The sequence below is a fragment of the Myotis daubentonii genome, chromosome 1 (genome assembly GCF_963259705.1).
Source record: "Myotis daubentonii chromosome 1, mMyoDau2.1, whole genome shotgun sequence".
In the NCBI taxonomy this organism is placed as follows: Eukaryota; Metazoa; Chordata; class Mammalia; order Chiroptera; family Vespertilionidae; genus Myotis; species Myotis daubentonii.
In genome coordinates this window covers 139363346-139377981 of record NC_081840.1, presented here as the reverse complement: position 1 = coordinate 139377981, position 14636 = coordinate 139363346, and the positions used below count along the sequence as shown (strand labels likewise).

Genomic DNA, 14636 nt, shown 5'->3' with positions numbered 1-14636 from the left:
CCACCACACCGTGAAAGCCGGACTGGTCGTCCTTTGGTCATTTGGGCCCACAGCTCTCTCCTCCCGCCACCACACCCACAGCTCCCACTCTCTCAGCTCCCTAGCCTGCTGTGTGGTCGTCTATCCAGTCGTGACGGCACCTGGCTATCTATCTATCATCTATCTGTCTATCTATCTATCTATCTATCTATCTATCTATCTATCTATATTAAGATACTTCTAGAGCAGGGGCTCTGGTATCAGATTGTCTAAGTTCAAGTTCCATCCCTATGTCTTGGTAACTTTATACAAATAACCTAGCTATCTTGGTTTTTAAAAATAGTACTTATTTCTATAGAACAATCTGTAAAATAGATCATAGAATGTCACTAGAATTGAAATAATATATGTAAAGTATTTAGAATGGTGCTGGTACCTAGTAAGCACTATTGTGTTATTGTTATTATGCGTGTATGTGCATTCACATATACATTTCTGCCCATGATGGGCTTTGAGAAGCTTAAAATTTGTAACACCTAAAATATTTATGTTTTTATAAGGGTACAAGGGAGCAAATGGAGATTTCTCCTGAGTGAGGGCCTACATCCTTTTTCTGATTTTCACTGAAGTGCCAAATTAATTAGCAGTGGCTGTCTCAGTCAGTTTGGGCTGCTATAATAAAAATGCCAGAAGGGGATGGCTCAAATAACAGACATTTATTTATCACAGTTTTGGAGGTTGGGAAGTCCAAATGAAGGCGCCAGCAGATTTGGTGTCGGTTGAGGACCCCGATTCCTGGTTCATAGGCGTGTCCTCTTATGGTAGAAGGAGCAAGGGAGCTTTCTGGGGGTCTCTTTTATAAGGTCACTAATCTCATTCATGGAAGTGGAGCCTAATCACCTACTAGGCACCTCCTGAAGGCTCCACTTCCAAATATCATCACATTAGGAGTTAGGTTTAACCGTATGAAATTGGCAGGAAGGGGTACAAATTCCATCCATAGCACTGACCTTGATGATGCATACCTTCTTCTGGCAGCTATATACTGTGCTTCCTCATTTTTCTACAAAAATTGAAGCTACACTTGAGTGTAGTGGTGGGGAGAAGGTACAATTTTAGGAATTAATACTTTGAAGCCTCAGCCAATCACCTTGCTTAGCTGCCTGAAATGATAATGTGCAATGAATTTAAAATTTGGGGAAAAATGTAGGGTGGTGTATGATTGCTCTGCTTTAGTAGATTTAGGTTCTAAATACCTATAAACTTTGGTATCTTGTTATCAGTTAGTGAAGGTGCTGGTTTATTGATAGAAGAAGTAAAAGAAGCAACTCATTTCATTTCTAATACTGTATTCTCAGAATTACTTGGAATACTAGAATAATAACTATATTTTTAACAGGCCAAATATGTCATTTATTGGTACTCTATTGGTTGTATTAATGTCTTTATCTGGTTCTTTCAATACTGATAATTGATTACTTGTTCTGTTACTGTTACTATTAATAACAATTAGGTCATTCAACATTTCGATTTTTATTTTATCTAATAGATGAACCAACTAGCCCTAGCATTGATCATGATATTGCGCATATCCCTGCTTCTGCTGTCATCTCAGCCTCTACCTCTCAAGCACCCTCTCTAGCAACAGTCCCTCCCAGCCTTACAACTTCAGCTCCTTTAATTCGACGTCAGCTCTCCCATGACCAGGGTATGTTTCAGTGAGTGCTTATGTAAACCACCTTTCATTTTCCGTTTTCTGTTTAGAATACAATGACACACTGCCATCTTTTCACCAGTAAAAGAATCTACAAACTACTTGCAAATGTCTAAATGTTGGTTTTAATTCCAGAATCTGTTGGACCTTCCAGCCTGGACGGCCAGCCCAACTCAAAGACAGAAAGATCAAAATCATATGATGAGGGCCTAGATGATTACAGAGAAGATGCAAAGTTGTAAGTCACACGTTTTATTTTAAATACTTATTTATGGGTATTATTATTATTATTGGGGGGGTATTATTATTTTAAATATTTATGAATGTTCAGCATGACTTTGATATATAAATATTGAATTTTAATGATGTATTTTATATTTTCTAACTTTATGACATTGAAAATGCAAATAAAACAAAAGTTGTTACTATATACTAATTTAATTTTTATATTAATATTTAAAAATCAGTAATCACCTGCCAGTCTAGGTCTGTAGTCACCCAGTTCTACTTTTACATGTAACTATGTTTTTTATTTCTTTTTTATACTTCTAGAGTATAAAACCACATACACAATTTACATATGCTTAATGTACGTGTGTAGTCTCATTATTTTTATGAAATGCTGTGTACATTGTTCTTGGAGAAAATTCAGTGCATATATTCTTAACTCATTTTTTCTCTGATTGTTGAATTTTCCATTGAAGAGTTGTATCATAGTATATTCAACCAGTATTCTATATTCTATTAATAGACATTTAGATTGATTTAACCTATGCTCCCACAAAAACAATGCTTAAATGACTATTTGTATGTAGTTCATTTAGCATGTGAGTATGGTTGGAAAAGGATTGTTACATGAAGGGGGGTATGTGCATGCTTTACTTTAATATCCACTGTCAGTTGCTCTCCATAAAGATTATACCAAATCACATTCCCACCAACAGTGTACAGAATTCTCTGCTGTTCCGTTCCCCAACACAGCATGTTATTCAACTTTTGATTATTTTGTAACCCTAGTGGTATCATACTGTAATTATGATTTGAAAATTTTTATTTTTAATTGAATATCATTTCAAGTATATTTAAGATATTTATATTTCTTTTTCTATGAACTGCTTTTTGATGTTTCCTACTCATTTTTCTATCTGACTTCTGGAGGCTCCTTATATAAAAGAAATAGTGGGTGAGGCATGTGTTGGGGGGTGGGAAAGGGTGGGGAGAGGTCAATGGGGGGAAAAGAGACATAATACTCTCAACAATAAAGAAGTTAAATCTATATATATAAACTAGAGGCCCGGTGCACAAAAATTTGTGCACTCGGGGGGGAGGGGTGTCCCTCAGCCCGGCCTGTGCCCTCTCGCAGTCTGGGACCCCTCAGGAGATAACGACCTGCTGACTTAGGCCTACGGGTGGCAGAGGGCAGGCCCAATCCCTAGGTGCAGCCCCTGGTCAGGCTCAGAGCAGGGCCGATTGGGGAGTTGGGGCGCCGCCCCCTGTCATGCACAGAGCAGGGCTGATTGGGAGGTTGTGATGCCACCCTCAGTCACGCTCAGGGTAGAGCCGATTGGGGGGTTGCGGCGCCACCCCCTGTCACGCACAGAGCAGGGCCAATCAGGGGGTTCGGGCGCTGCCCCCTGTCACTCACAGAGCAGGCCCATCAGGGGGGTTGGGGCTCCGTACCATGTCACGCACAGAGTAGGGTCGATCAGGGGGTTGGGGAGCTCCCCCCTGTCACGCACAAAGCAGGGCCCATCAGGGGGTTGGGGAGCTCCCCCCTGTCACTCACAGAGTAGGGCCGATAGGGGAGTTGGGGCACCGCCCCCTGTCACACACAGAGCAGGGCGGATCAGGGGGTTGGGGTGCCACACCCTGTCACACTCAGGGCAGGGCTGATGGGGGAGGTTATGGCTCTACCCCATCACACACAGAGCAGGGCCCGTGGGGGGTGGTTGGGGCGCCGCCCTCTATCACCCGCAGAGCAGGGCCGATCCGGGGGTTGGGGCGCCGCCACTGTCACACTCAGGGCAGGGCCGATGGGAGGTTATGGCTCTACCCTGTCACACACAGAGCAGGGCCCGTGGGGGGGCGGTTGTCACTCTGATCCCAGTGCTGGGAGGCCTCGCTGCTCCACTGATCCCGGTGCTGGAAGGCATATTACCCTTTTACTATATAGGATAGAGGCCTGGTGCATGGGTGGGGGCCGGCTGGTTTGCCCTGAAGGGTGTCCTGGATCAGGGTGGGGGTCCCCACTGGGGTGCCTGGCCAGTCTGGGTGAGGGGCTGAGGGCTGTTTTCAGGCTGGCGGGTAACTGAAACTCCCAGCCGCTCCTTTTTTTCTTTTTTTTTAAATTCTGGGCCAGCTTTAGCTTTGAGGCTTGGCTCCAGCTCTTAGGCCTCCACTGCTGAAAGCAGGTATCTGCTTTGTTTGGGTTCTATAATCAAAACACTGTTTCAACTCCAGCTCTGAGATCCCGGCTGGCTGAAAGCAGGTTTCTGGGGTTTTGTTTAGCTTCTATATTTGTAACAATGTTTCAAACTGGCAGCGGCAGGCGGGGAACGTTGGAGTCCTCCGTTACTGAAGCAAGCAAGCCTCATATTAGCTTAAAGCTGCCTGGCTGCCGGCTGCCATCTTGGCTGGCAGTTAATTTGCATATCGCCCTGATTAGCCAATGGGAAGGGTAGCGGAGGTACGGCTAATTACCATGTTTCTCTTTTATTAGATAGGCAGCCTAAGCAACTGTTCGACCATTTGACCAGTAGCTATGGAGCGCACTGACCACCAGGGGGCAGATGCTCACCACACAGGCATGGAACAGACTGATGAATCTCAGAGGGAAGGGGAGAAGGGGAAGGGCGAGAAGAGATTAACCAAAGGTCTTATATGCATACTAGAGGCCTGGTTCACAGATTCATGCACTCACTGGTGGAATCCCTTGGCCTGGCTTGTGGGGATTGAGCCAAAACCGGCCCCATGCACAGATTCTTGCACTGGTGGGGTCCCTCGGCCTGGCCTGCAGGGATCGGGCCGAAACTGGCAGTCCGACATCCCCCGAGGGGTCCCAGATTGCGAGAGGGCGCAGGCCAGGCCAAGGGACCCCACCGGTGCATGAATCCATGCACCAGGCCTCTAGTAAATAAATAAAAGAAACTAGCTCTTTTCTGAGATAAATGTTGCAAGTCTTTACTCAGTTCAATATTTTTCATTTTATTTTCTTAATTTTAACTGTGTAAAAAGGTTAAACTTTTTTTTTTTTTTGGCAGTCAAATTTAGGAATTTTTAAAATGGCTTTTGGATTTTGTGCCGTACTGAAAAAGCCTTTCTCTCCTCTAGAATTGTAACAATATTCTTCAGTGTTTACTTCTCAAATTTGTTTTTCTTTTTTGTATATTTACAACTTGGATTCATCTGGAATTTATTTTATTCTAATTAAGGAGATGAAGAGCCAGCTTTATATTTTTCAGTGTCTCTCAGCTGCCCACAAAGCATGTATTGAATGTTATACTTGAGTATTGTACTTTTTCCACTGATATGACATTTTTATTATATGCTAAATTTTTATATGTATTTAGTATTTTTAGATTCTGTTCAGTTCATTCATCTGTTTATATACCAGATTCTGTTAATTATAGTGGTTTTATAATGTTTTATTACATGCAGCTATTCTCCCTCATTACTTTGTCATTTCCAAATTCTCCTATTTTTATTTGACTATTTGAACTTGAAAATTAATTTTCTAGTTATTAAATTCTCTTTTTGAAAAATATTTTTTTTATTGAATTTATGGAGTGACATTGGTTAATAAGATTATGTAGGTTTCAAATGTAGATTTCTATGATACATTATCTGTATATTGCATTGTGTGCCCACCAGCAATTTGAGGGAAGTTTGTATGAGGTGTAGCCAGTGCAGAGGTGCAGGCCAGGAATTTCTCTAATGATGTAGTGTTTGATTTGTGAGCTCTTTTAACATTTACTGCTTCCTCACTGGAAGATACCAGTAATTGTCACATTTCAGAGTCTACTTCACTCTACAAGATGGCAGGACTGCGTTTCTTCCTTAGTTCTTACCTCCTCTGATATTCATGAGGCTCCTGTCACCAGCAAAAGCACCCTGCTGCCCATTGTTTCAAACAAGGGAAGGCTGATTTGATCTCTCAGAGAACAGTGCACTGAAGTTTTGTTTGAGATAGGCAACTAGTGGCATCTTCTCTTCTTGTATTAATTTTTACTTCATTGCATTTAACCGCCTTTCTTCATATATTGTAGTTCAGAGTTATAGATGTCTCCTGATATTGTTGGAGATTGAGTTTGTACGTTTGTTTCTGGTTACCTTGTTGTTTGAGGTGGTTTATGAGAGGAGAGGACAGTGTCCTCTTTAGTCACATCTTAAAATGCTAAGTTCCTTAAATGAATTTGGAATTTAAAAATAACAGAAAACAACTGTGTTCCCTGAAGTTACATAATTTTGACAAACTCATGTGAATATGTCTTCTGAAGCCCTAAGCCCTTTTAGTGGCCCCAGTTGTTCTTACTGAAATCATCCAGAATGTGTTTGGAAGGCAGAGCAGAGTGGTTGGCCAGGGCCAGCCTGACAGCACTTTTCCTGCTGCATGTGGTTCTGAGTGGCCACAGCTGGATGAGTATAGACATGCTGCTCTCTCAGTGTCTGACAGTTGGTGACACCTAATCAATTATTAACACTGTGGAAATCCTCAATAGAGCATTGCAGCTCTGGTTGACTAATAATAGAAAGCCCAGTGTTTAGCCTGAGTAGCTTTCTTTGGTCTAAAAAAAGAAAATCTCACACTTTATGCCAAAATAGTTTTCATATACCAGATTAACTAAGAAAGCTTCTATCCAAAATTTAATTATAGCCCAGCTGATGTGGCTCAGCAGTTGAGTGTCCAACCCAGGAACCAAGAGGTCGCTGGTTTGATTCCCAGTCAGGGCACATGCCTAGTTGCAGGCTCGATCCCCAGTAAGGGGTCTGCAGGAGGCAGCTGATCAATGATATTCCTCTTTTATTGATGTTTCTATTTCTCTATCCCTCTCCCTTCCTCTCTCTCTAGAAATCAATTAAAAAACATATATATTTTGTAAATGGTGTCTGGTTATAGTTTAAAACAATTAATTATGAAATTAGCTGTTTTCTGACTTGATTGAATCGTGAACATTTAATATAGTAATTATAAAATGTCAGCTCACTAAAGAAAGATTAGTTGCAATATTCAGACTATTCTTAACCACTTTAAGGTATTTTATGCACCATTAAAAATATTTATATACTTCTTTTCCAACAGGTCTTTTAAGCACATATCCACCCTGAAGGGAAACAAGGTTAGTATTGAATATTTAAAAAATATCAGCAAATGATAAGTTTTTATTTACCTTAGTTTACTTTAGCTCTTCACAGAGAATGATTTCTTTTATCTGTTAGATACATTTCATAAATGTTATAATCTTTTATTTTGTAAGTTTTGCATGCATTTGGAAAATATTATATATAAAGTATTCTTTTCTAATTTTTAAATGTACTATATAGAATGGAACAAAAGTAGATTTACAGTTGTGATTGTGTGAAACAGTTTATTCTTATACTAGAGCAGCGGTTCTCAACCTGTGGATCGTGACCCCTTTGGGGGTGGAACGACCCTTTCACAGGGGTCGCCTAAGACCATCGGAAAACACATATATAATTACATATTATTTTTGTGATGAATCACTATGCTTTAATTATGTTCAATTTGTAACAATGAAAATACATCCTGCATATCAGATATTTACATTACTATTCATAATAGCAAAATTACAGTTATGAAGTAGCAACGAAAATAATGTTATGGTTGAGGGTCACCACAACATGAGGAACTGTATTAAAGGGTCGCAGCATTAGGAAGGTTGAGAACCACTGTACTAGAGGCTCAGTGCACGAATTCATGCATGGGTGGGCCCTGGCCAGCCCGGCGCCAATTGGGGCAGATCAGGACCGGGCCTGTCGGGAGGAGGAAACAGTGGGAAATTGGCCGGCCATCTTGCCCCGATCGGGGCCTGATTGGGGGCAGGGCTGGCCGTGGGGAGGGCCTGTGGGTGGTGGACTGGCCGGTCCCACCCTCGAAAGGGGTGGGAGGGCAAATTGGGGGGTCAGTGGCCGGGGAAGGGGCCGGGGGAGGTTGGCTGGCCAGCCTCACCCCCGATTGATATGGGGCGGGGGACTGATCAAAGGCAGAGCTAGCTGGGGGGTGGGGCCCTGGGCATATCAGGGTTGTGGGGGCTGATTGGGGTGAGTAAGGGCTCTGGGCAGTGGCCCAGCTGGCCCCACCCCCAAATGGGGTGGGGAGCCAGTCAGGGGCGAGTGGCCTGGGGAGGGGCCATGGGTGGTTGGCCAGCCAGCTCAGCCCCTGATCTGAGTGTGGGGGGGGGGGGGGCAGCAATTGGGGAGGGAGCTGGCTGGGGGGAGGGGCCCCGGGCTGATCGGGGTTGTGGGGGCTGATCAAGGGTGGGGCCGGCTGTGAGGAGGGGCTGCAGGCGGTGGGCCGGCCAGCCCTGCCTCTGATGGGGGGGGGGGAGGGGGTTGATCTGGGGTGGGGCCAGGTGGGGGGGAGGGGCTTTAGGAGGTTGACCAGCTAGAGTATGGCCTTTAGGAAGTTGGCCTATTGGAGTAGGGGGGCTGATCAGGGGCTGGGCCGGGGGGAGGGGCTACGGGCTGATTGGGTGGTGGGGGCCCAGTGGGGGCAGGGCCAGCCTGGGAGGAAGGGCTGCGGGGGTTGGCTGGCTGGCCCCACCCCCTGATCAGGCGGGTTTGCTGGCCACAGTGGGCATCATAGCGACCAGTCGTTCTGGTCATTATGGTGTTCCAGTTGCTGGCTTTTTATACATATAGAATTATGAATAAGCTGATTGATGTTTTTAACATTGCTCTTTCTCTCACTTTCTCCCTCCCTCCCTCCCTTCCTCCCTCCCTCCCTCCTTCCCTCCCTCTCTTCCTCTCTCTCTAAAATCAATAAAAACATCACTGGTGAAGATTAAAAACAACAACTAATGGTTATTAAGATTTTTAACTTAATTGACCTTCCAGTAATATTCAACACAATTTTCCACTCCCTTTCTGAGACTCTTTCTTCTGCTGGTTTCTATGCCTAACATTTCAATTGTTGGCATATCTAGAGGTGGTCTGACCCTCTTTCCTCTCTGTGTAGCCTGATTTCCCTGATGATCTTACACAGAAGTCTCCAAAAGTTTACATTGCTAGTCTTGACCTCTTCCCTGAACTGCAGCTCATGTAGACTACTGCCTACATGACTTCTTCATTTGATGTTTAATAAGCAGTACAAAGTTTACATGCCCAAAAGGCCTTGATCACCCCAGGCATATTTATCCCCCAGTTTTCCCCATCTCACTGAGTCTACTTTCATTCACCCAGTTGTTCAAGCCAAAAATCTAGTGGCCGTTTTTCTTTGTTCTCACCCTCTCCCAGATCAAGACCTGTCACCGCTACCTCCTGAATCTTTATATCCCTCCCTGTCTTTGCTTCTGCTGCTTTAGTCGAGGATGTCATTGACCCTCACCTGGATTCCTCCAGTAGCTCCTTTTGTCATGGTTGTCTTAGAATCCATGCTTCATGTAGCACATAGGTGACTTGCATTGATGAGATCATGTCACTCCCCTGATTCAGTCTTTAATGGCTTCTTTCACACTTCCTACCAAGGCCTAAAGACCCTAAACCAGCTATAATTTTTCACTTCTCTTACTCACACGAATAGTGAACATTTTAAATGATATTGATAAATACATACATTCATTAGCTGTACATTCTCCCTGAGCTATTCTTTCCCTGACCTTTCCTGGTTGGCTGTTTTAAATATTTTTTCTCCCAGATTTAAACTTGAATGTTCTGTTCAGAGAGGCCTTGCCTGAGCACCACCAATGTTTAGCTGCTGCTGTCATTCGTAATTGCATCCCATTGTTTTCATTCTTCAAATGGCACTTATCACAATGCGATATTTTTTTTTTATTCTTTGTCTTTTTGTACTAACATGTGACCTCTTGAGAGCAGGAAAATTATATCATTTTTATTCTTTCATGATTAAAAATTTCTTCAGATGTCTAAAAAAAAAGATGGTGGTAGTGTACATTTTTTAACAAGACCAGAAATTTTTCTAATGTAATTGATAAAGATAGGATTTTTCAAAAATAGCCCTTCACTTGGAACATTATATAAAAGACATTCTCACCAAAGCAATTTTATTACACAAATATTTATAAAAGAAAAAGCTGACATTTTACTGTGGTTTCTTTTTTGGCCTTTTCTGTAGATGACAGACAGCCAGAAGTCATCAGAAGACTCTGGATCCAGAAAAGACTCTTCCTCAGAGGTTTTCAGTGATGCTGCGAAGGAGGGCTGGCTCCATTACCGGCCACTTGTCACCGATAAGGGCAAGGTAGTGCATTTTTTGAGCTACTGTAAGCGCATTAAATGCAGGCCCTGAAAAATGAAGTATAAAGTCTGTATACATAAAATATCCAGAATAAAGAGTAAAAAACATATTTTATAAATATCTTTTTCTATATGAAGGAAAGATTTTTTTTTTAAAGTTCTCATCAGCTATTTTTCTACTTTTCATTCTTTGTATCAACTGTGTATGGAATATATTGTCATATTTTGGTAATGTAAAAGAGAAAGCAAAGTTATTTAAGAAACTTTGCTTCAAATTTATTAGCTATTATCACAGAGTAGTCCTTTAGGGAGTGGCACTTCTTCATATTAATTTTTAAATTTTCATTTAACTTCTCCCAGTTTATTATTTTCAGTGCCTTTGTAATTCTCTTCTTTCACTTTATTTTATAAATATTGAGTTATAATATGGCTATCACACTATCAATATATACTTCATTTAAATAGATTTTAATATAATAAAAATTTTGCCATAAATTTTCCTATAATATTTGGGCAGCTTATTTATAAAAAATTTTAATATTGTTATGAGTTTAAAAATTTAAGAAAACTAACTTTAAAATGTAGCTATTGTTACTTGAATTAACAAAATTGGTCAACCATATAAAGTTGATCAATTTTGTTAATTCATTTGTTATATTTACTGTTTGGGATCTCCTTATGCAGTGTTTGTCATTTTCATGATTGGTGATTTATCTTAAGCCTAACTCTCACCCAGAAGATTTTTCTGGGTGATTTATTTATTATTTTCTATTCCTTTAGCATTTTTAACATATTTTGCTACACGTTTTTATCTTAATTACTTTATTTATTTTCCTAACGAAGTTAAAGTTGAGATTTCACTATCTTTGATTTTGATATGAACACATTGCCTCACTTGGTTTACACTCTATACTCTATAATTTTTGTCCTTCCTCTCCTAACAAGTATACATTGATAGAAATCAGGCACCTGCTACATTTGGTATACATTTGTGCTTGTTAGCAGTGTTGTTTAATGTGTGAGATTTCACCAGATATTAAGTCTGCCTGAACTGTTTCATGTTTCTAGCGAGTTGGTGGGAGTATTCGTCCATGGAAGCAGATGTATGTTGTACTTCGGGGCCATTCACTTTACTTGTACAAAGATAAAAGAGAACAGATGATTCCATCTGAAGAAGAACAACCCATCAGTGTGAATGCTTGCTTAATAGACATCTCATACAGTGAGACCAAGAGGAAGAATGTGTTCCGACTTACCACATCAGACTGTGAATGCCTCTTTCAGGCGGAAGACAGAGACGATATGTTAGCTTGGATCAAGACCATCCAGGAGAGCAGCAACCTAAATGAAGAGGTCTGTGCAAACCAGTGATGGTAAAATAGGACACATTTGTTCACATCTTTCTTATTTCTTTTCTTCTTCCAGAATACTGAAAGAATCTGATACATTACTTTAAACAAATATGATAATATGCTTAAAAATAGTTGATCAAAAGGAAAACTCAACTGTACCTATTTTATATTATTTTTACTTATTGGAAAATCATCATTACTGAACTAGAAAAATAGATGATTCATATACTCTGCATACATTCTCAGAAGCAATGAACCATGTTTGGTTCCTAGTCCTGGTCATGAACTTTATGACTGACTAATTCCAGATCTGTCTTCTTATCACTAAACAGAATTGTTGAGTGGTTTAAGTTATAGATAGGGACAATGCTTATCAAAACACATTACTCTGTAAATACAAAGAAATAATGATATGATGATTTTTGTTAGTGGAATTAAATAGTCAACAATATAATATAACCTATTATAATACATTAATTGGTTTTTAAGAAAACTAGATCCCTGGCTGGTGTGGCTTAGTTGGTTGAGCGTCGTTCCATGCACCAAAAGGTCACTGGTTCAATTCCCTGTCAGGGCACATACCCAGATTACAGCCTTAATCCCCAGTAGGGGGCATGCAGGAGGCAACTTATCAGAGGTTCTCTCTTATCAATGTTTCTTTCTCTGTCCCTCTCCCTGCTCCCTTTTCTCTCTCTCTCTCTCTCTCTCTCTCTCTCTCTCTCTCTCTCTCTCTCGCTAAAATAACAAAAATATTAAAGAAAAAGAAAAAACTCAAATGATCAGAAATCATGTTATAAGCCAGTTTTTCTTTTTAATAAGGAATAATGTTTAAGTACTTAAAAGAGTTTCTGGCTCACAATCAAGATATTTTTACAACATGAATTTTGATGTTTTCAGTGTATATAACTATAAATTTTAAAGTAATGATTGTGTCTAGCTTTTCATTGAGTCTTTTTCATTGCATTCACACAGTTTTTCTAACACATTGTTTTCACTTTGTGCCCATTGTTAGGACCAAAAAAAGAAAGAAAGAAAGCATAACATTCTTTTTCCTTACTTTCTTTGAAGTACCCAGGAGCATAGACATTAACTGTAAGGTTATGCAATCTATCTTCTTTAATTTAGTCATTCCCATTATTTCCAATTCAAATTAGAAAACTTAGCTATAGGAAAAATGCCTGTGCTTTATTTTTCTGCTAATTTACACCCTCCCTTGTTGGTGGTTAAAAAGCTAACACCAGATTGTAGCAGTACAACCTTTGTTCCATAACCACCACTACAAAGAGAGCATCAGCCTGAATTTTTGCACAGAAACGGAGAATAAGAACTTGGATGTAGATTTCAGCTTCACGTGACAGTCCAGGGAGTTCCTGTTGAAAAAGCACCAGCTGTGTGAAGGGCATTCTACAAGGCAGTAGAGCGTCCTTGTTACGTTCCTTCAGATGACTTCATCTGTGCAACATGGAGGGCTGTCCTAAGGATTTACTGAGATAGTGCTTGTGAAGAAAACCGCATGCTGCCTGATAGATAATAAGCATTTACTTAATGTCAGCCATTATCGTCATCATTATCATCTAATGTTAACACATAGGTATTTTTCCTATTTTATAGATAAGAAAGTAATAATTCACAGCATATGGCAGACACTTTTCTAAGCATTTTACATGAATTAACCTCAGCAACCATATGAATTGTCCCTTTATTATCATCTTCACCATTTCACAAACAAGGAAGCCATGTGGCAAAGAGAGGTTATGTGATTTCCCCAAGGTCCCATAGCTGATAAGCATCCGGGCCCAGTTTAAACCAGGCGTCTTACCCTAGATCAGCCGTGGGCAAACTACGGCCCTCGGGCCGGATCCGGCCCGTTTGAAATGAATAAAACTATTGAAAAAAAAGACCGTACCCTTTTATGTAATGGTGTTTACTTTGAATTTATATTAGTTCACACAAACACTCCATCCATGCTTTTGTTCCGGCCCTCCGGTCCAGTTTAAGAACCTATTGTGGCCCTCGAGTCAAAAAGTTTGCCCACCCTGCCCTAGATCTTAACCATATGATCTCTGTTTGTAAGTGGGAAGAGTCATTTTGAATTCGAGATTGTTTGACTCCAAAGCCTGTATTTTTTATAAATTATATTGTTAAAATGAGACAACTAAAACATTTTTTTTTTGAGGACACATGCCAATGTATAATTGGAATCGATAGAAAAGAATCATCACTTTGTGGTCAGTTCTATGTTTGCCATTAGCATATTATAAAGTTTAAAAAACAGCAACTGTTTTAAGGTTAAAAAAACACACCTGTTTTGAGATTTCCTCTTCTTTCACTTCTGACACTAATTGACCCTCAATCTCGCTACTCCTGCAAGTTAATTATTAACAAATTTTGGCAGTATTTTTTTTAACTTTTTTTAAATATATATTTTATTGATTTTTCACAGAGAGGGAGAGAGAGTGATAGAGAGCTAGAAACATTGATGAGAGAGAAACATCGGTCAGCTGCCTCCTGCACACGTCCCCACTGGGGATGTGCCCACAACCAAGGTACATGCCCTTGACCGGAATCGAACCTGGGATCCTTGAGTCCTCAGGCTGACGCTCTATCCACTGAGCCAAACCAGTCAGGGCAATTTTGGCAGTATTTTTTCATCTTTTATCCAACTGTATTATTTGGAAATGCTGATCTTTCTGGTATTAGTAAGAGAAAAAACTGGCTTTCTGTTTCCCAGTCATTAATTAAAAATGACAGATCAATAAGTTTGAACACTTGCTACTGGCTGGTAGTATTCTAAGTATTGCTGCGGTACAGAAAATAAACAGAAAAGACTCACAGTGAGGGAGGCACTTGGAACATCTGTCACACCGTGACGGTGGGGGGTGATGTGGAACAGGGATTTTACCGCACCACCACTGAGTAACGTAGAGTGTCTTTATTGAATCAGCAGAGCAGGACAATAGAGAGGCTCAACAAAGGTAGGGATTCCTAATTTTGTTCAGAATTGACTCTAACTTTACCTCCCTTTATTCTGCAGGACACTGGTGTTACTAACAGGGATCTAATTAGTCGAAGAATAAAAGAATATAACAGTCTGATGAGGTGAGCGTTCCACCATGCATGTAAGTTAATTTGGATATAAAATACGTAATTATTAAGAA

The 14636-nt window shown here is 40.6% G+C and overlaps 1 protein-coding gene across 11 annotated transcripts in view; it reads left to right on the top strand.

Moving 5' to 3' along the window:
* ARHGAP21 (Rho GTPase activating protein 21) overlaps positions 1–14636 on the top strand; it is a 148473-nt gene that overhangs the window by 118806 nt on the left and 15031 nt on the right. For 10 of the 11 annotated variants that reach the window (XM_059660835.1, XM_059660830.1, XM_059660832.1 and 7 more), the window contains 6 exons: positions 1529–1687; positions 1829–1931; positions 6993–7029; positions 10005–10130; positions 11195–11479; positions 14513–14577. In XM_059660835.1, the coding sequence (XP_059516818.1) occupies positions 1529–1687; positions 1829–1931; positions 6993–7029; positions 10005–10130; positions 11195–11479; positions 14513–14577 (775 nt within the window). The remainder of the gene's footprint in view (positions 1–1528; positions 1688–1828; positions 1932–6992; positions 7030–10004; positions 10131–11194; positions 11480–14512; positions 14578–14636) is intronic. The other variant, XM_059660842.1, reaches the window with a different exon arrangement.